General features: G+C 35.8%; 1 protein-coding gene across 14 annotated transcripts; it reads left to right on the forward strand.

The window, feature by feature from the left end:
* Positions 1–1,340: 1,340 nt before the first annotated feature.
* Positions 1,341–10,865, forward strand: LOC137747196 (putative disease resistance RPP13-like protein 1). 14 transcript variants are annotated; one of them, XM_088680853.1, is made up of 15 exons: positions 1,341–5,265; positions 5,362–5,483; positions 5,581–5,650; positions 5,825–5,965; positions 6,141–6,505; positions 7,006–7,077; positions 7,204–7,314; positions 7,465–7,542; positions 7,785–7,873; positions 8,330–8,508; positions 8,604–8,663; positions 8,769–8,913; positions 9,718–9,802; positions 9,889–10,008; positions 10,445–10,865. In XM_088680853.1, exon 1 carries the CDS (start codon positions 1,404–1,406, stop codon positions 5,244–5,246), a length of 3,843 nt encoding a protein of 1,280 aa, XP_088536979.1. In that variant the 5' UTR covers positions 1,341–1,403; the 3' UTR covers positions 5,247–5,265; positions 5,362–5,483; positions 5,581–5,650; positions 5,825–5,965; positions 6,141–6,505; positions 7,006–7,077; positions 7,204–7,314; positions 7,465–7,542; positions 7,785–7,873; positions 8,330–8,508; positions 8,604–8,663; positions 8,769–8,913; positions 9,718–9,802; positions 9,889–10,008; positions 10,445–10,865. The 14 variants fall into 14 exon arrangements, with proteins under 14 accessions (XP_088536979.1, XP_088536958.1, XP_088536960.1 ...); XM_088680832.1 differs by having other exon boundaries at positions 7,465–8,208; XM_088680834.1 differs by having other exon boundaries at positions 7,465–7,926.
* The last annotated feature ends 6,070 nt before the right edge of the window (positions 10,866–16,935 follow it).

Raw genomic sequence — 16,935 nt, forward strand, 5'->3', positions numbered from 1 at the left:
ATTGAAAAGGCAAATAGGTGGCAATATTACAAATCCAATTAAATTAAAAATTATACACGAACGTGACTTCAAGTATAGACTCAAAACTGAATCAACATCCAAGGGCACATAAATTAACTATTAATTTTGAGCTCAAGTAGTTAGAAGACAATGGATTGAGTATATGATTACGAACCAAGTTTTTTGTTTTAGATCACAGAGACACTTGCCATCATAAACTGTTTAATGGTTCTAAAGGAGAGAAAAATGCAAATGCATGCATACACACTCACATATAACATAAGGGATGTGCTATCTATACATCTCATTTTATTTCTTACATACTTCTTGATAATTTCTATTCGTTGATCTTTTTCAATTCATCCGATCTGACGGTCGAAAATTAAAAAGATATGTGAGAAGTAAAATGGGGTGTGTTCGGGTGTGTGGATCACGCCCCATGACATAATACATATGGCGAGGCTATGAGTGCTAAACAATCCATCTTATGCATAAAGAGCCATTAGTTAGGTCTTGCCACTGTAAATTCAAAGAAATCAACACGGGTCGAGTGATGATTGTCCCAGCAGCCTTGATTACTGAACCTATGCGAGCCAGAAAAAGAAGTCCATACGAAAACATTGCAGTTTCTAAAGAAGCAGCAGTAAAAAAAAAAAAAAAAAAAAAATATGATGCTAAAGAGATTAAATTTATAAACAAAATTTGTAAATTAAATGATATGTCACTAGTAAAAATAAGCATGTTTATCAACACTTCAGTAATAATTAAATCATTAACTTTCATGTTATTTAGTTTTTGAAATTTTTGTTTGTAAATTTAACTTTCCAAGCATTAGCTAGTAAAAAGTTGTTACTCACTGAAGTACCAAATTCTCCACAAAGTAATACACAAAAGAGTTTGACATCTTCAAATATTTCATATTTGGAATCTCAAAAACACATACAAGAAGAATAAAACAGAAGTCACCCAACCCAGAATTTCCACACAACTACTAAGAAACCACCTTTCCCAAAACAAAGCAAAACAACCTGTTAAATTATATAAGAAATTATGATTAATAAAACAATTATGTAGTTATATATGACTATGATTAAAGTGTGAGGCCCACTGTATTGTTGACCTAAAATAAAAGGGTGTGTTATTCACACATCTCGTTTTACTTCTTATACATCTTCAATAATTTTTGTCAGTTGATTTTCTTCAATTCATTTGATCTGACTTTTGAAAAATAAAAAGATGTATGAAAAGTAAAATTAGGTGTGTGGAAATAAATCAGGACACTTCTTTCTGAAACAAAATTGAGCTTAAAATAAACCATAAAAGGCTCTTATAGTTCCTCATGTTTACACTTCTTTGAAATTTATTCTTTGTTCCAAAAGAAAAAAAAAGAAAAAACAGGAGAGATGGCAGGAGCTTTGATTGGAGAGGCATTTCTGTCTGCTTCCATTCAGACGTTGTGCGACAAGATCGGTTCTGGGGAGTTGATGGACTTCTTCCGGGGAAAAAAACTTGATCATTCACTTCTGGAGAAACTGAAGCTGACGTTTCTGGCCCTTGATGCAGTGCTTGATGATGCAGAGGAGCAGCAGATTGAGAAACCCCGTGTGGGAAAGTGGCTTGACGAGCTTAAACATACTGTCTTCAATGCCGAGGACCTGCTGGACGAGATCGATACTGAAGTTTTGCGAAGCAAGGTGGAAGCTGAATTTTCAACTAAGAAAACCCAGGTGTGGAACTTCCTCTCTACTTCTCTTAATCCTTTTTATCAAGGCATGAATGGTAGGATTGAAGAGTTACTCCAAAGACTAGAACACCTTGCACAACAGAAAATTGTGCTCGGTCTTAGAGGAGGTGTTGGGGGCAAGGTTTCACAAAGAACTCCCACAACTTCCTTCGTTGAGCATCAATTCTCTACTTATGGTAGGGATGAAGATGAAGCGAAATTGAAAAAACTGTTGCTATCTGATGATGCAAGGGGCGGCAATGCATCTGTAATCCCCATAGTGGGAATGGGAGGAGTTGGTAAGACAACCCTTGCTCAGCTCCTTTACAATAATGACAGGGTGAAAGAGCAGTTTGATGTTCGAGCTTGGGCATGTGTCTCCGAAGATTTTGATGCTATTAGGGTCACTAAAACCCTTGTTCAGTCAATTGCTTCAAAACCCTGTGATACGTCAGATATGAGCTTGCTTCAAGTTGCTCTTAGGGAACAACTAATGGGGAAAAGGTTTCTACTTGTGTTGGATGACCTTTGGAATGACGATTATAATGATTGGAGTGTTCTTCAAGCTCCTTTCACTTATGGGGCGAGAGGAAGTAAGGTCATTGTGACAACAAGGAACGAAAGTGTTGCATCCATCGTGCACACTGTTCCTATTCACTCTTTAAAACAATTGTCACATGATGATTGTTGGTTGTTACTTGCAAAACATGCGTTTAGAAATGAAAATGCAAGTGCACATCCAGACTTGGAAGAAATTGGTAAAAAAATTGCACGTAAGTGCAAAGGTCTGCCTTTAGCTGCGAAAGCACTTGGAGGTCTCTTAAGTTGCAACATGGACTACAAGAAATGGAATCATATATTGAATAGCAATCTTTGGGAGCTACCACAAGCAAATAGTATTCTTCCATCTCTAAGATTGAGTTTCCATCACCTTCCTACTTATTTAAAACAATGTTTTGCTTATTGCTCAATTTTTCCAAAGGACCATGAATTTGAGAAACATAATTTAGTTCAACTTTGGATGGCTGTGGGTTTAATTTCACAAGCTGAGGGTGAGGAAAGAATGGAGGAGGTTGGGGAGAACTATTTTAATGAATTAGTATCAAGATCACTAATTCAAAGATCAAGAACTGAGGAGCATGGGTTCACAATGCATGATCTCATTAATGACTTGGCTATGTTCGTGTCTAGAGAAATTTGTTTTAGGATGGATGAGGAAGGATCACATGAAGTTCCTAAAAGAGTACGACATTTGTCATATTTGAAAGGAAAATTTGATGCCGCTAAAAAATTTCAGCCATTAAATGGAGTTGAATATCTGCGCACCTTCTTACCCATGTCTTTAAGAAAGTCAAATTGGGAATATGTAAGTAGTAAGGTTCCAAGTGATTTGTTGCCAACACTAAAATGTTCACGGGCACTGTCTTTGGCAAGATATGAAAACATCAGTCACTTACCTGATTGCATCGGGGACCACATACATTTGCGCTACATTGACCTCTCTTACACTGCAATTAAAAGGTTACCGGATACCGTGAGTTGTCTCTACAATTTGCAAACTCTATTGTTGGTAGGTTGTTCCTCTCTTGTTGAATTGCCTGTAGACATGAGGAAACTGATTAAATTGCGCCACCTTGATATTAGAAAAACTCGTATAAGGGAGATGCCGGTGCAAATGGGTAGACTTAAAAGTTTGAGAACACTCACTGCTTATGTGTTGGGGACATCTACAAGGTCCGGTGGCATTGAAGAATTGGGGGAGTTACCCAATCTTGGAGGGGAACTTTCTATCATGAATCTAGAGAATGTAGTCCATGTTGTGGATGCCTTGCGGGCCAATTTGAAGGATAAGAAAGATCTCAATGAAATACAGTTGGTGTGGGGTACGAAGGATGCCGATGATTCCATAAAAGAGAGAAATGTACTTGAAAGATTACAACCTTCTGTAAATTTGGCGAAACTGATCATCAGATGTTATGGTGGAACAAGCTTTCCGAATTGGTTGGGAGACTCTTCCTTCTCCAACATAAAAGTCATGCGCCTCAGTGGTTTTAGTAGTTGTTGGTCGTTGCCACCAGTTGGGCAGTTGCCTGCTCTTAAGGAGCTCCATATAGAGAAGATGAAATTTGTTATGAGTATTGGTGCTGAGTTTTATGGTGTCAATGGAACTTCTTTAATTCAGCCATTTCGTTCTTTAGAGAGGCTGGAGTTTAGAGAGATGCCAGAGTGGGAAGCATGGCTGCCAAGTCCAGGTAGAGGTCAATGTCCAGACTTTCCTTGTCTCGAGGAGCTGGTTTTAGAGAGTTGTCCGAAGCTGAGGGGAAACTTGCCGGATTATCTTCCTTGCTTGAAAAAACTTGAAGTGTCCGACTGCGGGGTTCTGCATGAAAGGGCTACAAGAAGTAGATGGATACCCTGGTCTCTCATTGTTAACACGGAATCCTTGCGACAATCTCTTCAGTATCTAGAAATAAGAGGATGCCCTGGTCTCTCGTCGTTACTGGAGACGGAGTCGCTGCCCTCGCTTTCCACACTAAGGATTCAAAATTTCAGTCGCACAGATTGCTTGCAGCCGCACTTGAGCAGTTGTCTTCAAAAGTTGACTCTCCATAATTGCGGGTCCCTCTTGTCGTTCCCTAGAAATGGTCTACCCACTTCGTTGAAATCACTTGAGATAGTTTATTGCAGGAGATTAGAATTCCTATCTCATGAGATGATGGCCAAATTGACATCCCTTCAACATTTCAGTTTATTTAATAGCTGTGATTCGCTCAGGTCCTTCCCGCTGGGCGTTTTCCGCAAACTTTCATCTCTTTATCTCGACGGCAGTAAAAATCTAGAATCCCTTTCCATTGGAGAAGGAGCTGATGTTGAAAATCTCACTCATCTCGATTCTCTCTGTATCTATAATTGTCGAAATCTGGTCTCTTTTCCCCACGGGGGGTTGCCCGCTCCCACCCTGGCTGGTTTAGAAGTCAGTGGATGCAAGAATTTGAAGTTGTTGCCCGATCGAATACACACACTCACCGCCCTTAGAGATTTGCAGATATCTGGTCTTCCAAATGTTGAGTCATTTGCAGAAGGAGGTTTGCCTCCCAACCTACAATCATTTCGAATCAGTGGTTGTGAGAAACTGAGGCCTTCAGTGGAGTACTGGGGTTTGCAACGACTTGTCTCCCTTCGAACATTTAAGATCTGGAGAAGCGAGGATGTGTTGGAGACGGTGCTCAAGGAACAGCTGCTCCCTACCACTCTTCACACTCTCGAAATCTATGGAATGAAAAGTCTGAAATCTTTGGAGGGAAGGGGACTTCAACACCTCACTTCTCTTCAACAGCTGGAAATTAGAAGCTGTAAGAGTCTCGAATCCCTGCCAAAAGAGGGTTTGCCGGCATCGCTCCGTCTTCTGAGAATCAACTACTCTTCTTCTCTGGAGAAGAGGTGTCAGGAGAAGACGGGAGAAGAGTGGAGCAAGATAGCTCACATTCCTTGCATCCAGATAGACAACCAAGTCATCATTTGAGATCTCAAATCAAAGTCAGGTACGTACATACGAGATTCAGATTCTATAAAAGTTTCACTTCAATTGTTTACTGTCAGATATACTGTGTTTAATTCACCAATCAATTAAATTTCAGGACAATATCATCCAAGAGCAACAAGTGTTTGCTTGCATAAATTACTGCGTACAATTACCAATTAAGTTATTGGGTGCTCAGGTTAGCTATGACACCAATATGATTCTCCTGCACAGGACGAGGTAACTTCTTGATGATGTTTTTTTTCCTCTTACTGTTGTGGTTTGAATACGGTGGAATGCTTACTCATCTTTCATTGCATCTGTCATCTTTACATAGGTGCCGATATGTTTCTGCACAAAAACAACGTGTGAATTTGGCTGGCTGCTGCATTCTTACAGATTCCATCGTAAGTTGTTGAATACTGGAGTGTATCTTACGTTTCCTTTTCTTTTCTTGTTTCATGATCATTATTGATGGATTATATTCGTGAATCTATAAATCATTATAAATCATTATTTCTTCATCTTTGAATCAGGACCATAAATCACTATAAATCATTATTTCTTCATCTTTGAATCAGGACCATTTTTTCTAGATGAGGTATGGAAAAGGGTTGAGCTCGAGTTGACATCGACGTTCGATAATGATGAGAAGAAAGGTTTAAAGACGATTTTTTCCCATTTGACGTGGAAATAATTGGAGTTGGAGAAAACCAGTGAAGGTAAAACGCTCTGAAATCTTCTCATTGCTTCTAATTCTTATGAGCTTTGATATTCTACATTTGGAACTTAGAATCAAGGTTTCTAACTTTTTACCACTTTGATTGGCTGGACAAATATGAATAAATTAAGAAAAGACCATTAGGTCACAAGATTCCTTTTCTAATTTTATTTCAGGGTTTCCGAAGGACCAATGCAAGGCATCAATCTGAACCATGAGCTCTATGTCTCCGCTCGTTATGGAAGTCTACCATACTTCTTTGTTATTTCAAGATTGTTCTATGAGAATGCTACAATACCGGCATTGTTTTTAGGAGTTTAATGTAGACTTCGCAAACAGGTTTTGACACATGTTTCAGGATCACCTGCAATGCTTGTGCTCGTATACTCAGAAATTTTGAAATGCTTCGCTTATGGGGCTTTTTGGATTTCTATGCGGAGATATTCTTTCCTCACGATCTTCATAGTCTTCCCATAGGTTTCATAAAGAAAAAAGCAAGGAGTCTGCTAATGGCATAATGCACACATAATGACTCAAAGAAGTAAGGCATTTTGGATTTTGACATCTGTTTGTTTTGCCTTAATTTGTATTGTCCTATGTCAGTGAGTTGTGTATGCTGAAACTCCTAGTTCTCTCACCTTGTGTTTGGATGAAGGATTTGATAGTACCAAGCAATTTAGGATAAATTTGTTAGAAATCAACTACAAAACATTAGATATAGACATTTAAAATGCACTACATGATCATTACACACATAAACAAAGTATTTATAAATGTCTCCTTTCAAGCAGTCATTTACAAATCCCTCTCGATGCATGCATCTAGTCTTTCATATCCCTCCAACTAATTTAGCCTTGAGCCCTTGACACTTTCAAATCTCTCATCCAAACTTTACATTATCATGTTGCCTGTGGAATATTGTTAATTGATTAGTGTTGTAACTTAGGTATTCTTTTGCCATTTAATTGATAGATCTATGTTACATTCAAGATTATTTACAGGTCCTCATATTTTGAAAGTAACTTATTCTGGCCATTTCAGCAGGATCAACCAGGGAATTTGTTCTTGAAGGGCAGCACATGCTGCTAACTTTATTGATAGATCAATCGACAGGTACTTTGTCTGAAATGAATGTACTTTCTACATAAACTAATCTAAGATATGTGCATATATATAAGGATACTTGGTATTTTTCCAGTGGCTTTCAGCTTGCATCTGCTAATGGTTACTTTGTCACAGCTTGTGAACATCTTGTTCTCCTTGAAGCTGATCCGAAGGAACACTCTTCTCTACCATTGTGGATTTTATGAGCAATCACGTGAATATCTAAAGTTGTAGTAGGACAACAAGGTATGTTTTCTAATTTGAAATTTCTATATGTATGATGACGTGCGACTTTGATGGTAAATCTTTAAAGTACCTTTATTTGGATTCTTCTGGATCGTCCACTAAGGAGGCGAGCGACTGATTCATTAACTGTTTCGGTGAAACATGCTGCAGAGAAATTGATGATACACTTTCACCTAATTTTGATGGAGGATGGCTGGAGCAGATCGTCGTATGTTAGAAATTTTCTTGGTAAAACTCTGAACCATGGTTATGCGATCATTTACATTATTACAGATAGCAATGCAAACCCTAATCACTAGGAGTTTCATGCAAACTGGGGAAAACAGGATTTTAAGTGAACTTCATCCAGGAAATGTTTTGCCAGATATCCATTGTTTTCTACCTGTATATAACAAGATGAACAAAACCAGAGATATAAGTCCTGCCACATCCTGCATTTTCATATTTAATGCTAGGCTTTTATATACTAGTTGAGTCAACCAGATCATCAATAGATTGGAAGGTCGGAATATTGGATGGTTGGAAGAATCAACCAGCAAAATGTACGACAGCGGAGCTAGTAAGGCATCTATTGTCTGCTTGTGATACTTTTAACTTTCAAGTGCTGCAGTGGTAACATGTTTACTTTTTTTTTGTAAATTGATGAATTATTTTGTCAAATTTGTGACTTCATTGTAAAATCATATGGATCTCCTCTGTTAATGACTAAGTTCTTTAGATGAATATTCTGAACTGTTTTTGGATGAAATCACAGGATATGTGGTATTTGGGATGCAAAAATAATCAAATCGTTTGTACTCAGGTTGTCGTATTCACATGGATATATGACCCTGGCAAAATTATCACCTTGTTAATGAGGAAATAATTAATGAGAGTTTTGTCAATATGTCGCATGTATTTACAGAAATCCATTACACTTACTTATGTATTGCATTCTATTTTTTATTTGATTTTTCATATGCTATCAGTCAGGACAACATGATGGGTCTAACGTATTTTTGCTTCATTGATGCAGAGAGAAAACAGTGGAATGATGTTTAACATCTTGGTTTGCAAACAAGATTTTTCCCATTTTGGTGTGGAATTAACGGGAGTTGGAGAAAACCAGTGAAGCTCAAACTCTCTGAATTCTTCTCTTTTTTTCTAATTCTTATGAAGGACTTTGATATTCTGCATTTGGAACTCAGAATCAAGGTTCTGACTGGCTACCACTCTGATTGGCTGAAATGCATTAATCAATTAAGAAAAGAGCATTAAGTCACAAGATTCCTTTTTTAATTTTATTTCAGGGTTTCCGAAGGACCAATGCAAGGCATCGCTCTGAACCATGAGCTCTATATCTCTACTCGGTATGGAAGTCTGCCTTACTTTTGTTTGTTATATCAAGGTTGTTCTGTGAGGACCCTACAATACGACCATTGTTTTCAGGAGTTTAATGTAGACGTCGCAAACAGGTTTTGACTCATCGTTCTGGATCACCTGCAATGCTTGTGCTCATATGGTCAGGGTCTTCATAGTATTCCCAGAGGTTATCATAAATAGAAAAGCAAGGAATCTGATAATGCACACATAATGATGTCACAAACCCTAATAGTGGAGGTGAGGGACTTTTGTTATCACGTCAACAGATAACACGACTTGTGACTCTGTTTGCATCTACAAAGCAGTAGACATAGATATTTGAAATGCACTACATGATCATTACACACGTAAACAAAGTATTTTTAAATGTCTCCATTTAAGCGGTCATTTACAAATCCTTCTCGATGCATTGCATCTAGTCTTTCATAGCCTTCCATCTAATATTTTGTAGTGAATTTGAACTAATTTAGCCTAAAGCCCTCGCACTTTCAAATCCCTCATCCAAACATTCCTTTTAAGACAATCATATTGCCCGTAGTATATTGTTAATTGATTATTGTAATTCAGCATTTTGTCTAATTTATCTTTGGTCATGGCAATGCAATCTATGTTACATTCAAGATTATTTACAGGTCCTCGTATTTTGAACATAACTTATATATGTATAGTCAGAATATTATGAACCTGCCTGTAAGTTGGTACATATCTACTGGTCCTCCTAATCATGATTTACATTTCACCAATGAGTACAAAAGTTTTTGTTCGCCAGCCTTCATCCAATAACTGATAATTTTCCAAAAAAGAAACGTTCTCTCTGCTAGGATGTAGATGTCAACCGTTAGATTTCGATTGAGAAGTTGTAAGCATGGATTTTGCATTCAGAGTGAGTAGAAGTATAGATTATCGATTATATGTATGCTGCATGTATTTATGTAATTGTATATACATACATATTTAGTTAATTTTGGATAAGGTCTGCGGACATGTGTCCAAGCCTTTATTCTTTAGCTATATATGGTCTAATATTTACTGTATCTACAGATTTTAAGAAGTTTGAAGGACACATTCCTGGCCATTTCAGCATGATCAAGCAGGGAATTTGTTCTCGAGGGCAGTATGAAGACAGGTACTTTGTCCGAAATGAATGTAGTTTCTACTTAAAACTAATCTAAGTTAAATGCATATATGTGAGGATCCTTTCTGTTTTTCCAGTGGTTTTCAGCTTGCATCTGTTAAGGCTGCTCAACATAGACTAGATCATCAATAGATTGGAAGGCCGGAATATTGGATGGTTGGAATAGTCAACCGGCAAATTGTAGGACAGCGGAGCTAGTAAGGCGCTATTTGACTGCTTGTGAGGCACTTTTAGGTACCGTTTGGTACGTGGGACGGGACGGAACAGAGTGGGACAAGGCGTTCCGTCCCACGTTTGGTGCGCCTAAAACGGGTGGAACGAGCTGTTCCACGGGACGAGTTTTGGGTGAATTTTCGTTCCACCTCACCCCCCTGGAACGACTCGTTCCACATCCGTGGAACACAAAACTATAACCTCTCCGACTCCTTCTTCCTCCTTGTTTCCATCCGAGGGCATCTTTGCTCCCGCTCCGTTCTGTTTCGTCCTGTTCTGTCCCGTCCCGTCCCATTCCGTTCCGTCCCGTCCCATCTGCATACCAAACGATACCTGAAGGACATATGTGAGGCTGTTAGAATAGAGCCTTATGGCCATCCATTCTGGAACTGGTTGTTGATGCATTAATTGTTTGCTTAGCTTGCAGGCAAGAACGGGCGAGGAGCAAGAGGCCCATTGCTACATATGTGGAATTCGAAGGTGATGTGCAGCTAGTGGTCGCGGTGCTCGAACAGGAGGAGGCTGATGATCCTTCTTCAGTGGGGCACGTTGTGAAAGATGCCCGCTTTTTTATGTGTTCTATCCCCACACGAAGCTTTCTTATTCTTGAAGGGAGGCAAACAAAGTGGCTCATAGATTGGCAAAATTGGGATTGACATTAGATCATCAACATATTTGGTTTGGGAAACCTCCAGGTGTAATTTCAGATCTTATTTTTTTAGGATAGCACAACTGTGTAATTTGATTGGTGCGAGATGCTCTTTTTTCCTTCGACGGGTTGAAATTCCCGGCAAGATTTTTATTGAGCTCCATTGATATGCACCCTATCCTCCGATATGTACACATAGGTTTCGTACTAATGAATATCGTACTTGTCCTTAAAAAAACGTTTTGATGTCTCTTCATCTATATGTGATATATGCTAGGTCTAAAATGTTGCATATTGCACAACGGTATCGTGCAAGTGTTGTCGATGGGTTGGCCCGAGTTTAAATTATTGGGTCCACTCCCATGCTCAATTTGGTTGGGTGCCGAAGAAAATGATAAAAAAAAAAAAAATTGGGTGCTTGGTGAGGAAAAACGGTAAAATTTTGGTGTCGTGACTTTGCACCGCTTTTGTTTCTCATTCGTAATGGCGGGGTATCAAAAACTAAAACAAAACATGGGCTTTTGTTGTGATTTATCATGCTTTTCTATCACATTCGATACGGTTGTTGCTAAAAAAGAAAGAGAAAAATTTGTGTATACTATGATTGCTAAACACACATGCATGGCATAAAATCCTTGGGATATGGAGTGTGCAAAAGAATGAATTCGAATCCTCGTCAGATTTTTTTTATAAGGATTTTGAAAATTCGTGAATCTTGTTCATTCATCGTACATCGTGCAGTTAAAAATTATTTTAAATATTTTTATTTAAAATTAAACACAAATAATACATGAGAAAAAATAATCACATAATGTACGAAAAACGAACTCAATTTACGGATCTACAAGATCCTCGTCAAAATGATCCGAAGAGGTTCCTGTTGGCAAAAGAATGTCCAAGAGTAGCTCGGTGGGACATTTGACATGATTGATACTTGAAAGTTGGATTTGTGGTTTGCACTTTAGGGTCCTAGTAATTGGAGTACTTGCGCAAATACGTTTTGTGTTTTTCATTTTTTTTTTAAATTTTTTAAATATTTTTATACATTAAAAGGATACTTTAAATTCGATCTTTAGCAATTAATATTTTTTGACATAAACCTTAATGGTATTCATTCATTGATTTCGTGCGCCTCATTATTGCTAGTAATATGTATTTTTATATGTTTGGTATTAATTACTTAACATGTTATAGGATTTAAAATCCCATATAAATTTAAAACGATTACAATAAAAAGAAAATACTCAAAAAATTTGATTGAATAAATAAATAAAAACAGGTAACAATATAACTTTGAAATAATAAATGTCAAACGAATGTGCCTATAGTGTTCAAAAAATTTGAAAAAGGTTACATTTTATTATAAAATATGTATACATTATAAATAAATAGATTTCACATTAAAAAAAAGGTACATTTTACATTAAAAAAAATGGCACATTTACAAAAGAAAAAGGGGACATGTAAAAAAAAAAAGGGTACATTTCACATATAACAAAGTGGTACATTTATGAAGAAAAATGGGTACATTATAAATAAATTATGAGTATAAATAAAAATTTTAAACATATGGGCACCAAATAAATTTAATATATGGATACAAATTAAAACTAAAAAGAAAATTGTACAAATAAAAAAGGGTTGCCAATTAAAAATGGTACAAACTAAAAATAGAAATATATGACACAAAGTTTAACCATAAATATAAATATACCAAAACTGTGACATCCCACATCACCCAGGGGAGTGATCATTATACGTATATTTCCATCCCTACCTAGCACAAGGCATTTTGGGAGCTCACTAGCTTTGGGTTCCATAGGAACTCCGAAGTTAAGTGAGAATGGGGCTAGAACAATCCTATGATGGGTGACCCATTGGGAAGTTGCTTGTGAGTTCCCAAAAACAAAACCGTGAGGGAATGGTAAGCCCAAAGCGGACAATATCATGCTACGGTGGTGGAGCGGGCCCGGGAAGTGATACGTCCCGGGCGGGGAAGTGATACGTCCCGGGCCGGGATGTGACAATTTAGTATTAGAGCCTAACCCTAGCCGTGGTGTGCCGACGAGGATGTCGGGCCCCTAAGGGGGGATAGATTGTGACATCCCACATCGCCTAGTGGAGTGATCCTTATATGTATATTTCCATCCCTACCTAGCACGAGGCTTTTTGGGAGCTCACTGGCTTCGGGTTCCGTAGGAACTTCGAAATTAAGCAAGAAGGGGCTAGAGCAATCCCATGACGGATGACCCACTAGGAAGTTGCTCGTGAGTTCCCAAAAACAAAACCGTGAGAGAATGGTAAGCCTAAAGCAGATAATATCGTACTACGGTGGTGGAGCGGGCCCAGAAAGTGATCCGTCCCGGACGGGGATGTGACAAAAACACTAAATGAATATATTTTGGAAATAAAATTTAATTATGTTGATATGTAAATAATATATAACTGAAATGATGAAGTTCATTAAAAGCTAGAGACCTTGATAAAAAAATTAAAAAGAAATAAGATTTTAATCAATACAATAGAAGAAAGAGGGATGAAAATCTAATTTCTCTTAAATTAAATATATTTTTTGTACATTTTTATAGCCTGTTAGTATTTTTTTTAAAATCGAATTTTGTCTTATCAACTTAAATAATTAATCCAGTTCCAAATTATAGCTTTTTTCTTTTTCCACAAGCAAAGGTCTTAAAAAAACTCAACAATCGAATTTTTTACAAAAAAGTTGTGTGTTTTAATGTCTCATTGATTTTGTGTATATCTATCACGTCATAACATTTGCTTTTTTTTCGTGACTGAAATGTTTTTGTGTGTCTTTCCGACCTCTGAAATAGTCGGCTTCATGGCAAAGTCAACAGCTGGTCCCGTTTAAAAAATAAAATAAAAAGGCTTTTGTGTGGGATTATTTATGCTATCAAGCATAATAGAGATTGTGCATAATGACCTAAAAGTGAGAAAACCATTTGAATAAATCACGCGGCCGATAGTTATTATTATAGCTTAACCAAATAATCATTGTTCCATTTCAAGGCCTCCTACAATGATTTGTGTGAGTTTGATTTTTACATATAAGAATTAGGCACACTAAGAGCTCGTTTGAGAAGTTCCTTTCAATAACTAAAAATATTTTTCGGTTTAAAAAACCTTCAAGTATTTTTCCATGGTTAACTTACATTTTTACCAAATATTGATTTTAAAAATATCTTTTTTAAAAATGTTTCCCATCATTAAAAACTCTTTTCAAACGAGCTCTAAATTTAATATATTTTTCTAATTGAGACAATAATTTATTGAAAACGATCAAGATTACAGTCAAGATCTTGGAGGTGGACATCATGAATTAAGTCGGGGGATCCTCCATCCAAACTACATAAGAACAAATAGATAAAGTAAACTTCGCTAACCGATGAGCCACTGCACTACACAAACATGAAATATGCGATATCTTCACCTTGTGTGATTGAGTTTAGTGTATTGGTTATTCTATTGTAAAATTTATGCTTGTGGTTTATTTTTAGAAAATTGTTATTAGCACTTTAAAATTTTCATTATGCACTCCTTATCAGTGTGTTTTTTATTCTAATTATATAAAGTTTAGAGTGCAAAAATGAGATTTTACAGTACCAATAACAATTCCGTATTTTGAATACAATAAATGACCAACTTTTTTTAGAGAAAGAAAATAACTAGTTTTCAAAAACGTTGTTAGAATAGCCAATTTATTCGACCCAAGGTGGTTCAAATTCATATAGAAAACTTATATCTACTCCATTATTGGCTAATCTATTTCTCATTGATTGTAGTGGATTTGAACTCATGAGTTCAGTTGGACTTAATAATTATAATTACTCTTATAGAACTCAAAATTTTCAATTCACTTTACACCGAACTTCATTTTGCGTCATACTCTGAAAGACCTACCTATCTAACATTTAAGGGGGGGGAAAAAAAAAATAGAAGAAAGAAAATGTTTGGTTTGTGAAATAAGAATTTGGAGAATACTTAGTGGATGATGGAAGATAAAGAATAATATTTGGCTAGTCAAATAATGAGTAAGAGTTCCTACTTAAAATTATTCGTTGTTGATTCATAAAACTTCGTGTTTGTGATCATAACCGTTTATATTATATTATACATTACTTAAAAAAGATCATCTCTGTAAAAATCAATTAAAATTAAGATCGTTTAGTCATCGACCTGTGTAAAAACAGATGAACGGAATTAATAAAAGCATTACGAACCGTCTATGTATGTGCTACAATAGATTGATTAAATGATCTTAGTTTTAATTCATTTTTGTCTATGCAGAGTGATCTATTTAAAGTGATTCCTAATATCAACGATTATAATTATAAGTACAATGGTCTATGATTCGAATACAAAATTTTGAGTAAGAGTTCTTACTCATTTTTAAATAGCCAAACATTGTTCATAATGCCTAGCTTAGAAGATAAAATGGTAAAAATAAGAACTCATAAATGCACCACCATTCTTAAATAGCCAAAGGTCTATGATTCGAATACAAAATTTTGAGTAAGAGTTCTTACTTATTCTTAAATAGCCAAATATTACATAATAATTACCGGATTATATTAAGACAAACAGTCTTATAATGCACCACCAAGCCATCAAATAATTTTACCAAAAATGAAAAGAAAAATTGCTTTTATTATAGCCCATCATTATCAACCTAGCCAAAGTGTCAATCTCTGCCTAAGCTACCTACCACCCTAGTGCATAGACCCCTACAAATCTAACTCCACCTATGTAGGCTAGGATAGGTCGGTCCACACCCCTACTGCCTAACCCACTCAGCCTCCTCCTGTAAAATAATAAAAATAGTTATTTTACACATAAAAGTAAGCAATTTTTTTTTTTTTTCCAAAAGGATTTGAAAATAAAGTAATACATTGAAAATATAGGATGATATTATCTACACATATTTTTAATTTGTACATACGAATGAGTTAAAGAAGATTATATGACAAAAATTAATAGAGTATGTAGGAAATAAAAATGAAATAGCAATGTTCAAAATGTGACATAATAATAATTCAACTTATATATGATGTTTCATTTTATATCATTGATCACTTAGCACTACAGTCTAATAATATTTATCTTCACTTATAAGTGAAATGTCTTAGATTCGATTATCGTCAAATGTAAATTGAGACCATATTATTGCTAGTTTATTGTGTGGCTTAGTCTAATATCCTACCCCTTAACGTAGAAAATATCATTTGTTCAACAAAAAAAAACAATTACGAAATATTTTATTGTAAAATCCAAAAATAATACGTTGTTAAATTGAGGTAATACCGATAACGTAGATGGCAATTCATGCCGAACTTAAAAGATCAATTTTCTAATAAATCTTGGCAACACTTGGATTTAAAGAAAATAACTCGTATTATTAGGAGATAGAATATTATTGTAACAAAACTCAAAAGTAAAATATAAAAAGGTTGAAAAGGAAAATAGGTGGCAGTAGTAAAAACTGCAGAGTGAGGGCTGCGCATAATGCGCACTACATCAGAAACAGCACAGCCCCACCAAAACGCGCTGCAGCTGACCTTAAAACTGAACCCCAGATATTTTTCGGATCTTAAAAAGCGGTTAAAATTTGATCAAAAAATTATTAATAAAAAATTTCTTTAAAAATTATAATAATTGTAATTGTTAAATTAAATTTCAATAAGCCTGATTATTTGATCATTGAGCTCTGTTTCTTAAGATCTGAGAAGGATCTGGGTTCCATAAAACTAACGCAGATTAGAAATATGGATTAATTAATGTCATTTATTAGCTTTCTCTTTCCTTCTAGTGTTTCCGGTTGCTTTTTTATTTGCTTGCTTATTTGTTTAATGATTCAGATTTTTAGTATGATATTGTATCAAACGTTTTATTAAATTAATATAATTTAGTTTTTAAACCTAATTCAGTTCAGAATAGCCCGAAGTGCAATGAACGCATCCCTAGTATCTTCCTACTCTAGGAGACCACACAATAATTTTTTTTATTTCTAACTATTTAATTTATATGCAAGATTAAAGTAGGATTTTGAGATGGGAAAGTATTTTTGTTTCTCATACAAAGCACAGATTGAAATATATTATACGAGTTTTTTTTTTATGAGAATATAAATGATTTATTGATATATATGTCAAACTATGTTTTACCGTTAATGACGAATGACCTTTTACATGTTTGGAAATAAGCAGTATTTTTTTTTAATGACCTAAGTTAAGATTATCTAACC

This window comes from Pyrus communis, chromosome 2, assembly GCF_041283825.1.
Source record: "Pyrus communis isolate YQ-2024b chromosome 2, ASM4128382v1, whole genome shotgun sequence".
In the NCBI taxonomy this organism is placed as follows: Eukaryota; Viridiplantae; Streptophyta; class Magnoliopsida; order Rosales; family Rosaceae; genus Pyrus; species Pyrus communis.

What these genes read in the sequence shown, in the direction of transcription:
- LOC137747196 (XM_088680823.1), top strand. Translation starts at nt 1,404, where the DNA reads ATGGCAGGAGCTTTGATTGGAGAGGCATTTCTGTCTGCTTCCATTCAG.